Source organism: Theropithecus gelada, chromosome 6, assembly GCF_003255815.1.
Source record: "Theropithecus gelada isolate Dixy chromosome 6, Tgel_1.0, whole genome shotgun sequence".
Classification (NCBI taxonomy): Eukaryota; Metazoa; Chordata; class Mammalia; order Primates; family Cercopithecidae; genus Theropithecus; species Theropithecus gelada.
This window is the reverse complement of record NC_037673.1, coordinates 26,773,959-26,796,423: the sequence shown is the minus strand read 5'-3', so window position 1 is coordinate 26,796,423 and position 22,465 is coordinate 26,773,959. Positions and strand designations below refer to the sequence as shown.

Below are 22,465 nucleotides of genomic sequence, written 5' to 3'. Positions count from 1 at the left end.
TAGCCAGTTTTCCCAACACCATTTATTAAATAGGGACTCCTTTCCCCCTTTCTTGTTTTTATCAGGTTTGTCAAAGATCTGATGTCTGTAGATGTGTGGCGTTATTGCTGAGGGCTCTGTTCTGTTCCATTGGTCTATATATCTGTTTTGGTGTCAGTACCATGCTGTTTTGGTTACTGAAGCCTTGTAGTATAGTTTGAAGTCAGGTAGCGTGATGCCTCCAGCTTTGTTATTTTTGTTTAGGATTGTCTTTGCTATAAGGGCTCTTTTTTGGTTCCATATGAAATTTAAACTTGTTTTTTCTAATTCTGTGAGGAAGGTCAATGGTAGTTTGATGGGGATAGCATTGAATCTATCAATTACTTTGAGCAGTATGGCCATATTCACGATACTGATTCTTCCTATCCATGAGCATGGAACATTTTTCCATTTGTTTGTGTCCTCCCTTATTTCCTTGAGCAGTGATTTGTAGTTTTCCTTGAAGAGGTCCTTCACATCCCTTGTAAGCTGTATTCCTAGGTATTTTATTCTCTTTGTAGTAATTGTGAATGGGAGTTCACTCATGATTTGGCTCTCTGTTTGTCTGTTATTGGTGTATAGGAATGCTTGTGATTTTTGCACATTGATTTTGTATCCTCAGACTTTGCTGAAATTGCTTATCAGGTTAAGGAGTTTTGAGGCTGAGATGATGGGGTTTTCTAAATATACAATCATATCATCTGCAAACAGAGACAATTTGACTTACTGTCTTCCTATTTGAATACGCTTTATTCCTTTCTCTTGGCTAATTGCCCTGGCTAGAACTTCCAATACTATGTTGAATGGATAGGAGTAGTGAGAGAGGACATCCTTGTCTTGCGCTGGTTTTCAAAAGGAATGTTTCTAGCTTTTGCCCATTCGGTATGATATTGGCTGTGGATCTGTCATAAATAGCTCTTTTTATTTTGAGATACGTTCCATCCATACCTAGTTTATTGAAAGCTTATAGCATGAAGGGGTGTTGAATTTTATTGACGACCTTTTCTGCATCTGTTGAGATAATTGTGTGGCTTTTGTCTTTGGTTCTGTTTATGTGATGGCTTACTTTATTGATTGGTACTTATTGAGCCAGCCTTGCATCCCAGGGATGAAGCCAACTTGATTGGGATCGATAAGCTTTTTGATGTGCTGCTGCATTGAGTTTGCCAGTATATTATTGAGGATTTTCACATCAATGTTTATCAGAGTTATTGGCCTGAATTTTTCTTTTTCTTGTTGTGTCTCTGCCATGTTTTGTTATCAGAAAGATGCTGGCCTCATAAAATGAGTTGGGAGGATTCCCTCTTTTTCTATTGTTTGCAATAATTTCAGAAGGAATGATACCAGCTCCTCTATGTACCTCTGGTAGAATTTGGCTGTGAATCTGCCTGGTCCTGGGCTTTTTATGGTTGGTAGGTTATTAATTACTGCATGCATTTCAGAATTTGTTATTGGTCTATTCAGGGATTCGCCTTCTTCCTGGTTTAGTCTTTGGAGGGTGTATATGTCCAGGAATTTATCAATCTCTTCTAGATTTCTTAGTTTATTTGCATAGAGGTTTTTATAGTATTCTCTAATGGTAGTTTGTATTTTTGTGGGATCACTGGATATATCCCCTTCATCATTTTTTATTGTGTCTATTTGATTCTTCTCTCTTCTTTATTAGTCTTGCAAGTGGTCCATCTATTTTTTAATCTTTTCAAAAACACAGCTCTTCAATTAATTGATTTTTTGAGGGATTTTTTATGTCTCTATCTCCTTCAGCTCTGCTCTGATCTTAGGTATTTCTTGTTTTCTGCTAGCTTTTGAATTTGCTTTCTCTTGCTTCTCTAGTTCTTTTAATTGTGATGGTAGTGTGTCAAGTTTAGCTCTTTCCCACTTTCTCCTGTGGGCATTTAGTGCTATAATTTTCCCTCTAAATACTGCTTTAGCTGTGTCCCAGAGATTCTGTTACATGTGTCTTTTTTCTTATTGGTTTCAAATAACTTATTTATTTCTGCCTTCATTTCATTATTTACCCAGTAGTCTTTCAGGAGCAGGATGTTCAGTTTCTATGTAGTTGTGTGGTTTTGAGTGTGTTTCTTAATCCTGAGTTCTAATTTGATTTCATTGTGTGGTGAGAGACTGTTATGATTTACATTCTCTTGCATTTGCTGAGGAGTGTTTTGCTTCCAATTATGTGGTCAATTTTTGAATAAGTGCAATGTGGTAATGAGAAGAATCTATACTCTGTAGATTTGGAGTGGACAATTCTGTAGATGCCTCTTAGATCTGCTTGGTGCAGAGCTGAGTTCAATTCCTGAATATCCTTGTTAAATTTCTGTCTCATTGATCTGTCTAATATTAACAGTGGTGTGTTAATGTCTCCTGCTATTATTGTATGGGAATCTAAGTCCCTTTGTAGGTCTCTAAGTACTTGCTTTATAAATCCGGGTGCTCCTGTTTTGGGTGCATATATATTTAGAATAGTTAGCTCTTCTTTTTGCATTTATCCCTTTACCATTATGTAATGCCCTTCTTTGTCTTTTTTGATCTTTGTTGGTTTAAAGTCTGTTTTTTCAGAGACTAGGATTGCCACCCCTGCTATTTTTTTTTTTTTTTTTTTTTTTGCTTTCCTTTTTCTTGGTAAATATTCCTCCATCCTTTATTTTGAGCTTATGTGTGTCTTCGCATGTGAGATGGGTCGCCAGAGTACATCACTCCTATGGGTCTTGACTCTTTATCCAATTTGCCAGTCTGTGTCTTTTAATTGGGGCATTTAGCCCATTTACATTTAAGGTTAGCATTCTTATGTGTGAATTTGATCCTGTCATTATGAAGCTAGCTGGTTATTTTGCCCATTAGTTGGTACAATTTCTTCATAATGTCGATGGCCTTTACAATTTGGTATTTTTTTTGCAGTGGTTGGTACTGATTTTTCCTTTTGATATTTAGTTCTTCCTCCCGGAGCTCTTGTAAGGCAGGCCTGGTGGTGACAAAATCTGTTCACATTTGCTTGTTTGTAAAGGATTTTATTTCTCCTTTGTTTATGAAGTTTAGTTTGGCTGGATATGAAATTCTGGGTTGAAAATTCTTTTCTTTAAGAATGCTGAATATTGGCCCCTACTCTTTTCTGGCTTGTAGAATTTCTACAGAGAGCTCTGCTGTTAGTCTGATAGGCTTCCCTTTGTGGGTAACCCTACCTTTTCTCTGGATGTCCTTAACATTTTTTCCTTCATTTCAACCTTGGTGAAGCTGGTGATTATGTGTCTTGGGGTTGCTCTTCTCGAGGGGTATCTTTGTGGTGTTCTGTGTATTTCCTGAATTTGAATGTTGGCCTGTCTTGCTAATTTGGTGAAGTTCTCCTGGATAATATCCTGAAGAGTGTTTTCCAACTTGGTTCTATTCTCCCCGTCACTTTCAGGTACACCAATCAAATATAGGTTTGGTCTTTTCACATAATCCCATGTTTTTTAGAGGCTTTGCTCATTCATTTTCATTCTTTTTTCTCTAATCTTGTCTTCATGCTTTATTTCACCAAGTTGATCTTCAACCTCTAATATCCTTTCTTCCATCTGATCGATTCGGCTATTGATGCCTGTGTATGCTTCATGCAGTTCTCATGCTGTGTTTGTCAGTTCCATCAGGTCATTTATGTTCTTCTCTAAACTGGTTATTCTACTTAGCAATTCCTCTAGCCTTTTTTCAAGGTTCTTAGCTAACGTGCATTGGGTTAGAACATGCTTCTTTAACTCAGTGGAGTTTTACCCACCTCCTGAACAATACTTCTGTCAATTAGTCAAACTCATTCTCTGTCCAGTTTTGTTCCCTTGTTGGAGAGGAGGTGTGGTCCTTTGGAAGAGAAGAGGCATTCTGGTTTTTGGAAATTTCAGCCTTTTTGCACTGTTTATTCCTCATCTTCGTGGACGTATCTACCCTTGGTCTTTGATGATGGTCTCAACAGATGGTGTTGTTGTGTGGATGTACTTTTTGTTGATGTTGATTCTATTCCTTTCTGTTAGTCTTTCTTCTATGGTCAGGAGCCTCTGCTATGGGTCTGCTGGAGTTTGCTGGAGGTCCACCACAGATGCTGTTTATCTTGCCTGATTATCACCAGTGGAGGCTGCAGAACAGCAAAGATTGCTTCCTGTTCCTTCATCTGGAAGCTTTGTATCAGAAAGGAACCACCAGATGCCAGCTGGAGCTCTCCTGTATGAGTGTCTGTCGACCCCTGCTGGGAGTTGTCTCCCAGTCAGGAGGCATGGGGGTCAGGGACCCACTTGAAGAGGCAGTCTGTCCCTTATAAGAACGCCATTGTGGGAAATCTGCTGCTCTCTCCTGAGCTGAAAGGCAGGAGCTTTTATGTCTACTGAAGCTGTGCCCATAGCCACCCCTTCCCCCAGGTGCTCTGTCCCGGGGATATGGGAATTTTACCTATAAGCCCCTGACTGGGGCTGCTGCTTTTTTCCAGAGATGTCTTGCCTAGACAGGAGGAGTCTAGAGAGGGTTTTATACATTCTTAAACAATACTTTTCTCTTTTATTATTTTTTGTTCTTTATTTTTTAGGGATTTCGTTTGTTCTCTTCTGTTTTTCGACTTGCAAGCTGAGGTCATTTATTAAAGACTTGGTATTTTTCCAATATGTACATTATAGTAATGTAAATTTCCTTCTAAGTATAGCCATGGGCACTTTTCACAATATTCTGGTATTAGTAAATATACTCCATTTTTTAAATTACTCAGTATTTTTTGGTAAAACATTATCTCTCTAACAGGCACATAGGTGGGCCATGTATTGTCATCTCATTTAACATTCTGTGACTTTACATTGAAGTGTTTAAACCACTTATATTTAATATGATTATTGATACTGTTACATTTAATTATCATTTTGCTGTTTGTTTTCTGATTTTTCCATCTCTTATTTGTTTCTTCTTTCTTACTGTTTGCCTTATTTGGGTTAATACAGTATGTTTTATTCTATCTCATTTCTTTTTTGGCTTGTTATCACTCTTTTTAAATATTTTTGCTGAACGTAGACTTTTTGATTGGACATTTCTTATCAGTACAGTAAGATTTTGCTGTGTCCTTATAGTTGTTTCTATGTTTGTTACATTACTTGTTTCTCACTATGCTTTTAATTTGTCACTAGTTTTGAGCAGTTTAATTATTACATGTCTTACTCTAGTAGGCTTTACTTTTTTTTCTCTTGGAGTTAATTGAGCTTCTTCAATTTCTGAGTGTATATGAGTGTACACCTTTTCTTAAATGTAGAAAATTTGTGGTCATTTTTTCTTCAATATGTTTTGCCCAACTCTCTTCTCCTTTAATCACTGTTCACTGGGTCTCTGTTTTTATTGTTTTTTTTTTTTTTTTCATTCTTTTCCTTTTTGTCATTTTGAGTCTATTCAATGACATTTTGAATCTATTCAAAATGGCAAAAAGGAAAATAAGAAAATAATTTATTCATCTCCATTATGAGAAGAAGTTCACTATTTTTTTCTGCAACATCTTATCTGCTTTAATTTTATCCAGAGTATTTTTGAATCTTAGATATGTAGTCTTTTCTAAAAAAAAAAAAAAAAAAACACTAAACAATAAATATAAAATTTCTAGTAGCAGTAAGAAAATGTATGAAGTTGCTACGTAAATTTTGGTATATTTATACAATAGCATGTTATGTAGCCATTAAAATAACATTGAAGCAAACAAATAAGCGAACAACAATAATGACATGAGAAGATGTTGCCAATATATCACAATATGTAATGTGCACTATGAGATATATGTAAAGTGAATAATACCATATTTGTCACAGAAAAAAGTACAGTATTAGAAAAATAATGTAAGAATATACCTTACAATGTTAATAATCTTTCAACTGTGGATGTTCTTCCTTTGAGCTCTTGGTTTTCCAAGTTTTCTGAGGTGTATATTACTTTTGTAATTAAAAAAAAATGAAGTTTTTAAAAATGAGGTTAGGCAATAAAAGGAAGCAGAAAAATAATAACTATAGAAGGAGAAAAAAAGAGTTCCTTAACGTGGTATACATATTTTATATATTAAGGCATATATACATATATATATGCCTTCAAGTTCACTAATTTTTTTTCTTCAACATCTTATCTGCTTTAATTTCATCCAGAGTTTTTTTGAATCTTAGATCTGTAGTCTTTTCTTCAAGTGTTCTTTAATATAGTACACATATTATATACATATTATATGTATTAAGACATACATATATTTTGTTTGTTTTGTTTTGTGTTTTGTTTTGTTTTGTTTTGAGACGGAGTCTGGCTGTCTCCCAGGCTGGAGTGCAGTGGCGTGATTTCAGCTCACTGCCAGCTCCGCCTCCCGGGTTCATGCCATTCTTCTGCCTCAGCCTCCCAAGTAGCTGGGACTACAGGCACCTGCCACCATGCCCGGCTAATTTTTTGCACTTTTAGTAGAGACGGGGTTTCACCGTGTTAGCCCGAATGGTCTCGATCTCCTGACATCATGATCCACCGCCTCGGGCTCCCAAAGTGCTGGGATTACAGGCGTGAGCCACCGCACCCGGCCACATATATGCTTTTAAAAATGTGTCTCTCTAGCATGCCGATTAACATTTAAAATATCATATTTAATTATATCAATGGTGTCTTTGGGGGCTGTTTTTAATTAATATATTTTTCTTTGCATTCACATCTTTCTTCTTCTTTCCCTGGCTGTAATTTCTGATTGGATTACAGACATTGTGAGTTTTACCATGTGAAGCTAAACAGCTTCATATTTTAATAAATATTACTGAGTTTTGCTCTGATAGAAGATTAGATTTCTTAAAACAGCTTAATTCTTTTGAATCTTGGTTTTGTAGCAAACCTTAATCTAGGACTAATTTTGCCCCATTAATCAAGTAGTATCTTTCTGAGTAGTCTACGAAAAGTCTTGCAAATTATGAGGTTTTCTACTTTGCCTGGTGAAGACTAGCTCCATTCACAGTTCATAATTTTTCTCCCTCTAATCCTTGTGATTAGTTACCTCTGGCATTTCTTGTTTCCTGTGTCCACTCGTATTCTCATAGGTAGTCAGCTGAAGAGCTGAATGAGATTCTCTTTAGATTTCTGTAGCTCTCTCTGTTACTTCTTCCTGCAAACTTCAGCCACATTAATTTCCCTGCTCAACTCAGGGAGATTGGCAAACTCCATCTCTGTCCCCATGTCTTGCATTATGAAAACCCTATTCAGACAGCACAATGGGAAAATTTTAGGGATTATCTCATTTATTTCCCTTCTCTCAGGGGTGATTGTCTTATTTTCTTATGTCCGGTACTTTAAGAATTATTCTTTAATGTATTTTTTCTGATTTTTTGTGTTTTAGTAGTATGGTAAATCCAGCACCTGTATACATGTTTGCCAAAAGAGGAATTTAGGGAAAAATATTTTTAAACATATCCCTGCTTACATAATTGTAGTAATTCATTTTAAAGGACATGAATGACACAGGAAATTCTGTAGCTCATAAGACAAACATGATTCTCTCCTCCATAGATATTCTAGTGTTATTTAACTGCTTTCCACCAAATATTCCATTTTTTTCATACACTTTGTCAATCTGCTATCTCACTTATATATGATTGAATTGGTTATACATATATGTCCATAGATTTTTAAAATTTTATTTTCTAATGACATTAAAACTCTTAAACTTCTATTGTATAAATAATATACTATCATATATATTATACATCATAAATAAATGTTTAGAGATATATTCGATCTTTACATACACACATATACTTGGTGTGTATGTATATAAAATCTCCCCTATATATGATAATTTTCATGTGTGTATATAAAACCTCTCCTATATCTGACAATTTCCCACAGACATAATTTCAAAAGTAAAATTTCTCATTCAAAGACCGATAGTAAAATTTGCAACCTTGCTTCCCAGTGTTTAAAAAATGGCTTTAAAAAAGTTCAGTTTAAAGGTCCTCCAGAAATCTTTGTTTTGTATAGGGTACTCAAGTCCTAGAGATAATCAATTATAATTTAACCTGTAACATCTCAAGAATTATTATAAGGAGGGGGAAAATATTGAGAGAAATTAATCCCAAATTGTATTCTTCAGATGGTACTACCAATTCTGCCAATTTATAAGGCCATACCGGAAAGGATAGCATAGAGGATGGTTTCTGTTAGCATTTAAAATGTGTGCCAAAAAGCTTTAGATATCCAATTATAGTGTGAAGAAAAATCAGCAATAATTCAACAAGAATGCAACATTGTAACATGGGACTGTTTTGTTTGCGAAGATCAAATTTAGAAGGATGACTGATCTCAGAGCAGAAATAGGCTATGATAAGCATCACAGAGAAACATTTTTCCAGGGAAAGATTGGGAACTAATTCTCATCCATGATTAAATCTGTTCATCAAATATATTTTCTGAAATACATCTGCCACTTGCAACATGAGATTATGGTTACAATTAGCAGCTGTTGTCAGCTCTGCTTCACCTCATTAGTAATCATGGATCTCCAAAGTTATAGGGTTGATTATAGCTTTATAAGATCTGAAAGAACATGTTGCCTCATTTTACACCTATTTTATGCTTAACGTATTTAAAGTTCAATGATTTTTAAAAGTTCCTTTCTACTGCTGTGGAATTGAAAAGCAACAAAACAAACTTTCTGGTGAGGGATTTAATTATGCCTCAATAAAATGTCCATGACTTCAAAATAAACTGGAATAAATGTGTAAGTGCATTCATATAGTAGTGTTTCTCTCATATTTGTTTGATTTTATTGCAAAAAGTAAAATAATAATAATCTAACAAGAATATCATGAATCTCTACAAAAAAGATTTGAACTAATTTTTCAAATGAAATTATAAATAATATCATTGTACAGCTAATACTCAACATTCATTTTTGAGGTGTAATGAAGGTTGGCTAGACCACAGCTATGAGGAACATGTTTCTGGAAAGCAGTAGCTGAAAAGTAAAAACCAAATGATATTCTAGCTCAATTGACTTAGTCAGTGGAAGAAATATATGGAATCTAGCAGAGAAAAAAGAATGAATTCTTGACATATTTCTGCATATTACTCATTCGTTCTGGTGTCTGTAATTGAGTTTAGATTATTTATGCTAGGTAAAAATATAGATATCTGATACATGCTTGACTTTTAACGATAGAACACAAAAATGTAAAGCAAATAAGAAAAATGAAAAGCAGAGTTCAGCTTCCACGGGAAGAGAGCCCCTGAGCTCTCTTTCACATGTTATTCGATCCCTATATGATTGGATCCTGTCTCTGCAGAAAGTATTCATACAAAAAATTATGACAATGGCCCTTTTAAACTGATTGTTCAAAATTCAATGCAGGGGGAATCAATAAAATATTGTTGTTAGAGTAGGCCATCTGCTGGAACATAGAGATAGCTTTGTTCTGTATTAAGGGTTTATCAGGCTCTTTCTGGTCATTTGTGGTAATCCAGTGTATTTATTATTAATAAGTAAATCAGAATGTCCCATTTTAGGTGAAAATAGAAGTTTGGCTGCTAAATAAAAGAAATTTATCCCTGAACTTTGACAAATTGTGAGACATCATTTGCACTGGAAACAAAAATTTGAATGTAGACCTGGAAGTTGGCACTGTCAAAGTTAAAAGTGAGCTATTTCTGTATCGTCTGTGAGTTTCCTTCATGAATTCTTAACGTGAAAAATAGTATCTTTCAAGGTTGTACCTAAGAGTAAGGTGGCCAGAAGCCTAAATCTATTTTGATCCTGAAAAAAATGTACAAGTGTATCAAAGCTTGATTTTTATCATGTTGCAATTGTTAGCTATTTCTCAGTCATAGAAATATCATCGAAATCTCTAGGCTAAACACTAGGGCAACTAGCAATGAGCACAAAAGGAAATTTTATTTTCCTCTTTGATCTTCAATGCAAACAGTAGGAAGAAATCCCAGATCTATTCAGATATAAGCAGGTAATTGTTAACTATTGACCTTTCCAACAATAGAGAGAAATATTAACAGGTGAATATTATGAATCGAGCTTCATTCAATGCACAGCTGTAGTTATGTTCTTTTGCTTCCACTTTCTTTGTGTACATTTTAGGTTTATTTTTATTCATAAGCAGAATTTGTGTAGCTAAGGAAAATAAAATATTTTTGTTGTTCCAGTGATTTTATTTGCTTTTCTCTCAAAAACCTTTTAATAGTGATTTGGTCCCAATGTCAGTAAAGCCGACATCAGGAATTGTAAGAGGGTTGAAACCTATAGGTAGGAAACATAATATTTTGTTTCATGTTAGCACAACTGGAAATAGAGGTTTAAAAGAAAAATTTCAATGTGACTTGCATGCTCAATTTTACTACATTGTGATTTTGCAAATCAGATCTATCTCTGAAAATAATCTGACAAAGAATTGTTGGCTAAAAGCCAGTATGACATTTGCTTCTAGAAAAAAATATATATCTATATATATGTATATATGTATGTATGCTGTTGTGCATTATTATACATTTTTATATCTAGGTTTCTATTTCTCCTTTATCCCCTTAGGACTTCCCACCCAAGAAATATAGGCTAATCTTGGGCAGTGATCCTATGTCAAATGAGTGTATTTTAAGTGCCTAAATTCTTTTCATAACACCATGTGAAAAGATTACAATAATGATTATTGAAAAACTGAGGGAATACTGTCATTTGCATGTACTTCTGTTGTGCGTTGTAGAATCCTGCTAAATGACAAAACAGAGATGACTGAAGTGGTTCCATGTACAGGGAGTGAGGTAAAACCTGAGACCAGCTATATAAGTTTTATAGCCATTCCGTGATTGAGATGACACCCGATAACATTTTTTCCAAAGGACCAAATACTCTTTTTGAAGCAGTGTTTATGACTCTGCAATAATCGTTTTATAAAATTTGGCAGAAAATAAATTAAGCAAGTATCTTCATGTACTATATTAAATTGTTAAAATTATGATCAGACCCGTTCACTTAATAGATCCCTGAAGTTCAGCATAATGCTTAAACAATAGATTAAACAGTATGTCTTTTAATAAACAGTTCAAACAAAAAAGTCATACAATTTATGTTAATGTATGTTCACCCAATAATTTAAAAATTGCCAATGCTTCATAATGTTTTAAAACCTAAATATCGGCTGGGCGTGGTGGCTCACGCCATGTAATCCCAGCACTTTCGGAGGCTGAGGCAGGAGGATCACAAGGTCAGGAGATTGAGACCATCCTGGCTAACACGCTGAAACCCCGTCTCCACTAAAAATACAAAAAACTAGCCGGGCGAGGTGGCGGGCGCCTGTAGTCCCAGCTACTCGGGAGGCTGAGGCAGGAGAATGGCGTGAACCCGGGAGGCGGAGCTTGCAGTGAGCCGACATCGTGCCACACTGCACTCCAGCCTGGGCGACAGAGCAAGACTCCGTCTCAAACAAAAAATAAAAATAAAAATAAAAATAAATAAAATAAAACCTAAATATCTATTACTTATGTTTGCCAAAGCCAGTGCCAAAGTGTGAATATATTTAAGATTTATAGTGGGAACTGTAATTTTCCAATACACTTGATCAAAAAGGAACTCGTAATAAGATAAGATGCATTTAATAAGATACCTAGAAAAAAGAGGACTACACCAGAGGCTGATTAGCCTGTTAATCGTCCTTCATTGCTTTTCCTGTTTCTGTTCTTATTCTAATCACTTTATCCCGTAGTCTAAAACTGCTATATAAAACCTAGCCTGTGGAGCTACAGCATAGGATTCATCTAAGAGTTTGTTTAAAATGCACAAGCCCAGCTCCCACCCCAGACCTACTGAATCAAACTCTGTTTTTAACAGGATTCCTATGTGATTCATTTAAATGTTAATGTTTGAGAAGCACTCACTTTCTGACATGGCTCAATCAAAGCCCGCAACAGAAATCTCAAAAAGATGTAAAAAAAAAAAAAAAAAAAGCTAGTATGGCATAACATGGTCTGATGTAACTGAAGGACTTTCATATAAATTAATCTTTTCAAAAATTTATCTTTTAAGGATATATTAGATTTCTATTGCTGCCACAAAAAAATACTACCAATGTATTATTATCTTACAGATAGGTCTGAATTTCTGTACATCAGAAGTTCAGTATGTGTCTCACTGGGCGAAGTCAAGGTGGTGGTGTGAACAGGGCCATATTTCTTTCTGTATATTCTAGGCAGGGAATTGCTTTCTGGATCATTTAGGTTGTGAGCAGATTTCAAGTCCTTGCAGTTGTATGGGCGAGGCCCCTGTTTCCTTGCTGGATGTCAGCTTAAGGACTACTCGCAGTTTCTAGAGGCTGCCTATGTTCATTGTTTATTGGTTTGCGGCTCCATTCCTTCAGCTTTAAAGCTAGCGACAATGAGTCAAGTATTTCTCATTCTTCAAATCTGTTCTCTTTTTTTCTTCTGTTTCATCTCTCTAAACCAATTTTCTGCCTTCCCATTTCACTTTGTTTGTTTGTTTCTTTATTTTTGAGAGGGAGTCTCACTCTGTCACGCAGGATGAAGTGCAGTGGAGCCATCTCAGGTCACTGCAACCTCTGCCTCTGGGGTTCAAGAGATTCTCTTGCCTCAGCCCCCCGAGTAGCTGGGACTACAGGCGTCTGCCACTATGCCCGGGTAATTTTTGTATTTTTAGTAGAGACGGGGTTTCACCATGTTGGTCAGACTGGTCTCGAACTCCTGACTTCAGATGATCCACTCACCTCTACCTCCCAAAGTTTTGGGATTACAGGCGTGAGCCACTGCGCCTGGTCTTCCTATTCCACTTTTAAGGGCTCATAGGATTAAACTAGGCACGCCTTGATAATCAGGGTAATTCTCTGTTTCAGCGTTTTGAACCTGAATGACATCTGCAAAATTACTTTTGCTGTGTAAAACAACATCTTCACAGGTTCTGGGGATTAAGGTATAGACATCTTAGGGAGAAGAGATATTATTTTGCCAACTGCAGAGTGCTACAAAGCTTACAATGACGTCTTCCGCATACAGCCCTGATGAGAAAGTCACAGAACTCTGTGGTGATATAACATTTCATTTTGATTTGAAATAAGTTGGAAGGATAGATTAGAGGAAGCCCTTGATTCAGCTGGATGTTCCTTGAATAAAAAGCCATTCAAGAGCAATGTATTTTATAATAGCCTTCTCGATATTTGCTTATAGAGGACTCGGGACACAGTTATGTATTTTTTAACATACTTTCGATGTATTCATTACTATTGGCTCAGTCAAGTTTAACATTACTGTTTAATGTGTCTCAAGCATTGCAGTAGGCCTATGATAGGATAAGTGAACCAAGTGATACTTAAGAACTCACTTTAACAGCTGCCACCGGGATACATGTGCATAAATAACAGTTCTAAAGTACACATGGCTGTGGAATAGTAAGTGGAAAGAGTCAAATATAGGAAATTGTTCAAATAACAATTCCATAAAATAAAAATTCAAGAAAGTTGTTAGCATTTTACATTTCATGTATTTGTCAGATCATTGTGGAAATTACCTATAACTTTAAGAAAGAGTAGAACTAGTAACCTTAGAAGAATGCTGGATTTATGAGTGTTTTCTGCCAGGTACTCTGTTGATCGGCATACTGATATGGACCGTATTTTCGGCATCCACTCAGAAAATGGCTCTATTTTCACTTTGAAAGCCCTTGACCGAGAATCATCTCCTTGGCATAACATCACTGTTACAGCCACAGAAATAAGTAAGTCAGAGCTACATCTACCTGAACACACCGTCTTTCATCAAAGTGGTAAAATAATAGCACTAGCTAGACTCATTTTCTTGAGTGGTATGATTGTATCCTTAGCAAGCTCTTAGAGAAATGGCTTAGAATGTCAACACATTTTTAAATTATTTTTAAGGATTATCAAATAATTCATTCATTTCAAATTTGCTTTTCTTTTACACCTTATATAAGAGAGAAATATAATTTAAACTCATAAAAATAATCTAAGAAAATTATCTATTACAAATAATACCTCATTCTCAATTATATTTTCCTCAATTTCATTGTGCTTTTCATTTGGACCATGTAAGAGAGCTGAGATATTCATCAGCAGCCCAATTGAGAAAGTGAACACCACAAAAAGGATCTGTTGCTAAGCTACAAATGGGTGAGTGGTTTCACTGCTTCTGTGTAAATGAGACTGAAATCTTACACATGTTCTCGTTGCAGATAACCCAAAACAAAGTAGCCACATCCCTGTCTTCATCAGAATTCTAGATATAAATGACCATGCTCCGGAATTTGCCATGTATTATGAAACATTTGTTTGTGAAAATGCAAAACCTGGGCAGGTAAATAAAATCATTAAAAACTTAAAAGAATATATTTTCTCTTTACAAAGTCAAATGACATTACATCACTTTATTTGCAGGATTTCTTTTGTGCAAACTATTGTCAATACTTCTTGTCCACCATTTATTTATCCTTAACAAAGAACTCACAGTGATTTTTAAAAAAGCCATTTAAAAATGTTTTTATAATGTAATCAATAATATAGTAGGAAATATTATAACATATGTTTTAATTTATATACTAGGTTTATAGTGAGTATCACATATGTAGAAGCTGTTATGTACATTCATAATTATGCTTATGCTGAGTTATCTTCACTAATAGAATGAAAATATATCATTAAATAACACATGAAGTATGAAAATGAAATTGTTTCATGTTACTATAAAGGTAATCATAATCATTGTTTTCTTGATTACATTTTGCCACTTTTAATAGTTTTAGGAGATTTTGATATGAGTGATATTTTGTAAGTTTTAAACTTTAAAGTTTCATATCATTGAAATGAAGTAGATTTGTATGTAAAAGAATTATGAAGTCTTCTTACAAAGTAATTCTTTCAAATGCATATAAAGTAATTCTAAGTAAATGCAGAATATGCTCATTTTTGACAAAAATATAGTATTTTTCTATAACAGTAACTGCATACATTTTACCAAAATTAACTTAACCATTTAGTTAACTACTTTGAAGATAAAATAGGTAGATGTTAAGAATCATCTATAATTCCATCATGTCTCCTTAAGGTAGAAAATAATCTAAAATACAGTTTTTCTTCTATTCTAATAGAGGATATTATGAACTGAATGTTTGTGGCCCTCCTCCAAATTCAAATCTTGAAAATGCAACCCTAGTGTCATTGTATTTGGAGATGGTGTTTCAATGAAGTCATTAAGATGAAGTGAGGTTACAAGGGGATAGATCCTGATCTGATAGGATTAGCATACAAAGAAGAGATAACAGAGAGCTCATGCTCTCCCTTTCTCCCTGTCCCTGAATTCATGGACCAAGGAAAAACCACATGAGAGCACTCAGGGAGAAGGCAGCTATTAATATTAGCAAGCCCTCACCAGAAGTCAACCACACTAGCCTCTAGATCTCAACCTTACATTCTCCAGAACTGTGAGAAAATGCATTTCTGTTGTTTAAGGCATTAAGTGTGTGTGGAATTGTTATGGCATCCCAGCTGACTAAGACAGAGATACATAACACATTCCACCTACATATACAAAAATACAAATGAGATTTTTGTTTGTAATAACATGAAATTGTTACATAGCTATTTGGATAAAAATTTACTTTTCCTCTTTATTTTGCAACATACAATGGGCATGTCAGTTTAGTAAATGATTTTTTGAATTTGATGCTTAATTTTCATAGCATAGTTACATATTACTTATTCAATTACTTCCTTCTTAAAGGAAATTTGGTTTCACAAAATGTTACCCTAGCAGTACCCCAGTCATACTATAATGAGCACTGTAGAATATTTTACTTGTTTACCACCTGGTACTACTTTCCTTTGATATAATTCTCAAAGTAGGAATAATTAAATTATATCTATAAATATTAATAAATATTCCCGAATACTTCTCCAAATCTGTCATAAACTAGGTGATATTCCCACCAAATACCTATGATTGCCTACGTATTTGGCAACCCTAGATTTTAAATATCTGCCAATATGTAAATTTCTCATAACACTTTTAGTGTGAATTCTTGTAAACTCATTAAGGCCAAACATTTTTTTTCATACAAACATGGACTTAAAAATAATTTACAGCTGTATTAGTTCCAAAGGTTGCCATGACAAATTACCACAAACAGAATGACTTAAAACACAGAATTTTATTTCTCATAGTTTTGGAGGCTGGAAGTATAAAATCAACATGCAACAGGGCTGTACTCTCTCTAAAAGCTCTAGGAGACTATCCTCCCTTGGCACTTTCTAGCTTCATGAGCTTGCCAGCCATCCTTGACATCTTTTGGCTTATGGACGCCAATTACTCCAATATCTCTCTCCATCATTTCATGGCATTCTTCCTGTATGTGTTTCTGTGTCCAAATTTGCTTCTTCTTATGAAGACTCCAGTCATTGAATTAGAGTCCTCTCTAATTTAGAATGATCTTATTTTAACTTGATTTTATCTGCAAAGAGCCTATTTCCAAATAAGTCACATTCACAGGTACTGGGATTTAGGACTTGAACAGATCTTTTGGGGGAGCACAAGTCAAACTACAATCACCTATAAATATTCTTTACTCACATAGCTATTAGTATGCTTATCTTTTACTGATTCATGTGTGTTATTGATATATTATATGCTAATATTTTATAAAAATTAAGTATAATTGATATTAACTAATTATAATTATTTAATACATATTACTCATTGAATTTAACCAAGTTAAAAATAAAATGGATATTAAGTATATGTATATCCTCATAAAATATACTTGTACAAAGCCCATCCAATAATTTCAAGACCTCAAATGTCATATAATTAAAAGACCAACTTTTTATGATTTAAATTATTACTAAAAGTCAGATTTGTTATTGCTATTTAGGAACAGAAGGTTGAGCAAAATATTAGATCTTATATAATTATTTTCTTATGTTCCAATTTTCTAAAGAGAAAAGTTTATTAATTTTTTGTTAATAATTGTACACTTTCAAAAGGACTTTATTAAAAATACAGTTACATATCACCCTGTCAAAATGATATAATTATCATTAATATAAAATTAAAGTGAAAGTAGCACTGACTAGTGAGTATGTAGGTTACTATGGTTATAAAAGGTATACAGTGAAATAATGGAAAGCTTAAACTATTGTGAATTTCAATAACTGTTCACCACATAATGTTAGACTATGAAACCTGTTTGTTTTTGTAGAACAGAACGTTAAAATCAGAGTAATTAAATGACTGTGATTTCAAATCACACAGATGGGAGGCACCCAAATGTGTAGCTCAGTGTTTTTTCCACTATAAAATGCTCAGTGAAATTTTTTTTGCCCAACCCATAGTTGGCTGTTCCATATTCCATTAGGGCACACTTCTTATTTATTTACACTAGCTCAGCCAAGAGGTGTTCTAATTTTGAAACTTCAACATTGATTGTACAAAATCTTAAAAGTATTTCTTTGTATATCTGTCTTTGCAAATGCTATTAAAGGAAAAGCAAGCAATTTAAATAAAATAGTTAAGTTGTAGTAATGGTATCCATAGCTTCAAAATCATTTTCTTTCTGATAGTACATGACAAATTGATTTATTATTTTAAAAATATATTAATAATGTTAATATATAGGAGTGATTGCGCTAAGCATTGGTGTTTTAAAAAATGCATCTTCTATGTACTCATCCTTTGAAGAATTATTTTCTAGTGGATGTAACGGATTGCTCATCAATTAATAATAAAATGGGCTGTGCCTTTCAACAATATCAAAAGAGGATAGGTATTGCAGGGATTGAATTTTTCTTTAAGCTGGCCAGGTATAAGACAATAATGCATTAAGATGCCTTGAAAACCATTGGGCTTACTGGGTGTCTTTCACTCTTAACTAAATAAGTTACCTAAGACAAAACGATAAAAAATAAGGCATTGGCCTAATTTTCTTTAAATGGCATTTATTTTGTTTTGTTGCTTTGTTTTTGTGATGTATTTAAAGCACAAATACATGGATTTAAGATATCGTCTAATAACAAGAAAATTGCCTTAGGCTTAATTAATTAATTTATTTATGTTGCTTTCAGTTGATTCAGACTGTCAGTGTCATGGATAAGGATGACCCTCCCCGAGGTCACAAATTCTATTTTGAACCAGTGCCAGAATTTACTCTCAATCCGAATTTCACCATTGTAGATAATAAAGGTATAAGAAAATTTCTAAAACTAAAAATCATGAAACTTTAAGATACATAGTTAAAAACACATATGAAAGTTTTTGGTTTTTTACATGTTTTTCTCCACCAGATAACACAGCAGGAATCATGACTCGAAAAGATGGCTACAGTCGCAACAAAATGAGCACCTACTTATTGCCAATTTTAATCTTTGACAACGATTATCCGATTCAAAGCAGCACTGGCACACTCACTATTCGGGTGTGTGCCTGCGATAATCAAGGAAACATGCAATCCTGCACGGCAGAAGCCTTGATCCTTTCAGCCGGCCTGAGCACGGGAGCTCTCGTTGCGATTCTCCTCTGTGTCCTCATACTGCTTAGTAAGCTCTGTCCCTCTGAATGATCCTTTAATTCACAAAAATCTCTCCCTCACGGTCCGAGGATGGTGCACTGAATAACACGTTTCTCTACAGATAAAGATAGAACATTTTCACTTTTTATTAAAATGGTTCTTTCAATTAGGAAAAAGTAAGAGTTTTTGTGTGTGGGGATAGTCCCAGCTTTCCAGAGACCAAAAATAAAGATCTAACAAATGCTATACACATGTGTATTTAAAAAATATATTTTATATCATTTGGTATTATATCTTTGACTATGTTCACTGTTCTAAGGGCATTTGATTTCATTGATTTCATCTTTCCATCAACTGTATAAGGTAAATACTTTTCTTCTAGAGAAAGGCTACATAATTTACTCAAAGTCACTCATTTAGAAAAGGCTTTAGCTAGCATTCAAACACAGATTACTATAGACTTCTCCTTTCTATTATTCCCAAATCAAAGTCTACGTTGCCCTTACAAATAACAGTTACTAACATATTCTGAGTTATCTATCTCAGATGTCTGACATGCAAATGCATTAAAGTTGTCACAGTTAGACATTTTCCCCTATATAGCTTGTTATACATTGGTGTGACATATTAAATTAAGAAGTTAAAGTTCTGTTTTAAAAATATCACTATATCACTGTGGTCATACCTAGCCCTGTAATATTTTCTAAATAAAGTCATGTTCCAACAGCGAATGTGTTATTTGAACATGCACTAACAGGACAACGATTTAATTCAATTAAACAGTTGTTCCACTGGAAAACATTCCAAAAAAAAATTGTTTCTATCAAATATTCAGCCCAAATGCTTATGCTTAGGGCAGGGGAGCTAGCCAAATTTATGTTCTAATGCTCATATGTGCTGGCTCCTTTTCTCTGCAAATCCTTTCAAGCTATCTGGATGAAATCCCTTTGGCCAGATATCCTTGCAGGACTTCAGTAGGGGATTGATGAAAGTGGGGAAAAAACATTTGTCTCAGTTAAGATGATCCAACTATTTAGAAAAACATTTTCTCAGTGTAGTTTAGAACAAATACACTGCTACCACCGCCATCAGCAATTTCAATCCCCACCTACTGCTAGAGGGTTCAACTCCTTTGTAAAATATTTTGGTATCCCTATGGAGATAAAAATTTGGCTTAGCCTTTTAGCTAAGTGCTACTGATTTCACGTTGTTTTATTCACTCAGGAAGTTCCACTTTCCTAATTTAGAACCACATGAAAATACGTTATTGTTAGATCATTTGAAAAATTTCTGTATTAATGTAATGTACATACACACACAAAGATAGTCATGCACACATAGGGAACCGAAAGCATCCCCCCAAGTAAGTTTAGATATTTGAACATTCTCAAACTAAATTTGATACTATTTTTTTCTATGCAGAAATCCTAGAAAGTTTCTTCTTATATTCTGCAAAGTCAGCCACCTTTGTTCCTTGAGCAATATGGAAAGCACTAATTTCTTATTTTTCACTTTCCCAGTTCATTGCCTAAATGTGGAGTAATTTTCTATTATTGTAGTTAAAATTGCTTCTAATTCAGAAATTTATATTTTCAAAGTTACTAAAGCACTTTATTGTTATTGTGAGTCTTTATGGTAATGGCTGGACATAGTTACTGCATTTCTATAGTTAAGAGAGTTTGCTTTTTATAAGATAGTGACATAGCACTGACAATAATATTTTAAATGTACTTTCATACATTTTGAAGAAATCTAACTCTTAGCTTATATCTGTTTTATAAGGCAAGATGGAAGATTAAAATCTAGGGCTGGGATTTTAAACTTTTTGGTTGTAGGGACACTTTTGGCAGCCTGATGAAGCGAATGGACCTAGCCAGAATGACGATTTAAATTTATTAGAGTAAAACATGTAAGACAAAAAGGAAATACACTTACACAAATGAAATAAAAAACACGAAGAAAACTGTGCTTGCTTATCAAATCATGCATGCCATGTTCTGGAGCAAGTCTAACTATGGTTTGATTTATCTGTCAAACTGTGATGCAATATAAAATATCTGTCACACATATTGCCACTATCACCATAGTTTATGCCAATAATCCTATTGAAAAGAAATGCTAAATTTGAGTTACAGATGGATGGAAATAATGAGGCACTTTTTTTTTTTCCATTTCTTATCCTATTCTTTCTGAATTCTGTTCACATGTTCCAGATTAATAACCTCAATCTAAGAAATGATCTGATAATATTAATATGGTAGAAAAGGAAAGCTCAGAACAGATTCTACGGACCATTTGTGGGAATTAGTAAGTTTTTATTAGCTAAGAAACCCTTAATACTTAATAAATGACTACACAATTGTTATTTTATTGATTAAAAAGTAGATAACTTATAAATTTATTTAACCTTAAATTTAGAAAGAAATCTCTTTTTCTAGTGTGTGGCTGAAATTTGATAGATGTCAGATCTATGTGGGACTTAATTAAGCGTATGTCCATCTTTTAAAAGTAGAGTACAGAGGTCTTATCTTTACTGCAGTTTTCTTTTTTTAATATCTCTAAGATGATCCTGAATACAGCTCAGCTCCCAAAGCCCATTCTGTGAAGTCTAACTACTGATACTTCTTTATCTTTCGTAATTATATTTAATTAGCTTTCGTAAAATCTTACTTTTACGACATTAACGATAATCTTTAATTATCTTTTGTAAAATCTTACTTTCAGTTAGGAAGAGCTGAGACAAGTTTGCTGGTCAATATGAAAATAACATTGGACAGGGCTTTAGTATAGTTATAGGGGCCTCATGGGCCATGTTGAAGTGCAGTCTCAACGACAGTCAGTATGCTTTGTTTAATCTCAATGTAAAAATTGAGAAAAGGAATAATAGCCAACATTTTCTTACTTTCTGTGAAGCATAAATAATACTGACACACAGTTAAGTTCCTTAAAGTAAAGGAAACCTAGTTTGTATTTTTCCCTGGTAATGCTGAAGTGTGTTTTGATGATATTTTCTTGATTTTATTCTCACATTTCTTATATGTAACGTTATGGGCTTGTCCAATTTTTAATGGAAAATTTGTATTTTGAAAATCTGTTTGCTTCTTTTTAAATGAATGTGATTAATTGCAACATGCATTTATTAGAAAAAGGTTCATCTTCCAGTACACATAATTTGAATTCCAGTATTATAATGAGAAATAAGAAAATATATTATATGAGGAGAAATTTACAGTTAACTTTGTAACATAGGCATGTAAACAATAAAAATAATAAAACAAGTAGAGGGAATACAATTAACATTTCATTCCAAAAGTTTAAATCAGGCCTTGTATGTCAAGGAAGTTCTCATTAACAAGATACAGTCTGAGGTGTTTTGTAAGATAAGTTAAAGATGAGTTTGAGTTTTATGTTGTAACTTTTAGAGTTATAGTTCAGCTTTCTAAGCCCACTACAAAATTAGACCAGTAAAGGAATTTAGTTAAACCTATGAGATATGGGAAGTGATAAAATCAGTGACACATACATATTCATGACATAGTCTTGTGTGTGCATATGTACACGCATAATATAGGAATATAATGCATATACAAATATATATATCTATATATGAGTAATCTTTTGCATATATTCCCTTGAATCATTAAGAAATGATACTTGTGCCTAAGTGAAAGGAATGATCAATATCATGAGTAGAGTTTTAGCGTTTTTGTGTTTGAAACAAGTGCACATTTGGAAAGACTGCTGATGTGTCAGGCAATTGCAGTTGGATAAATATAATAATAATACTTGAATAAAGCTTTTTCAATGCCAGAAGTTCATAGGAGAGTATGTCTTGAGAGTAAATTAATGGCATCGTAATATCTGCTCCTTTATCAATACAGTACATCCAGTCATTGCCTTGAGAAACTCTGTATTTCTACAGGGTAA

General features: G+C 34.0%; 1 protein-coding gene across 1 annotated transcript in view; it reads left to right on the top strand.

Moving 5' to 3' along the window:
* CDH9 (cadherin 9) overlaps positions 1 to 22,465 on the top strand; it is a 164,308-nt gene that overhangs the window by 140,363 nt on the left and 1,480 nt on the right. The window contains exons 8-11 of the mRNA XM_025388463.1: positions 13,605 to 13,741; positions 14,216 to 14,337; positions 18,096 to 18,213; positions 18,315 to 18,566. Coding sequence (XP_025244248.1) covers positions 13,605 to 13,741; positions 14,216 to 14,337; positions 18,096 to 18,213; positions 18,315 to 18,566 — 629 coding nt within the window. The remainder of the gene's footprint in view (positions 1 to 13,604; positions 13,742 to 14,215; positions 14,338 to 18,095; positions 18,214 to 18,314; positions 18,567 to 22,465) is intronic.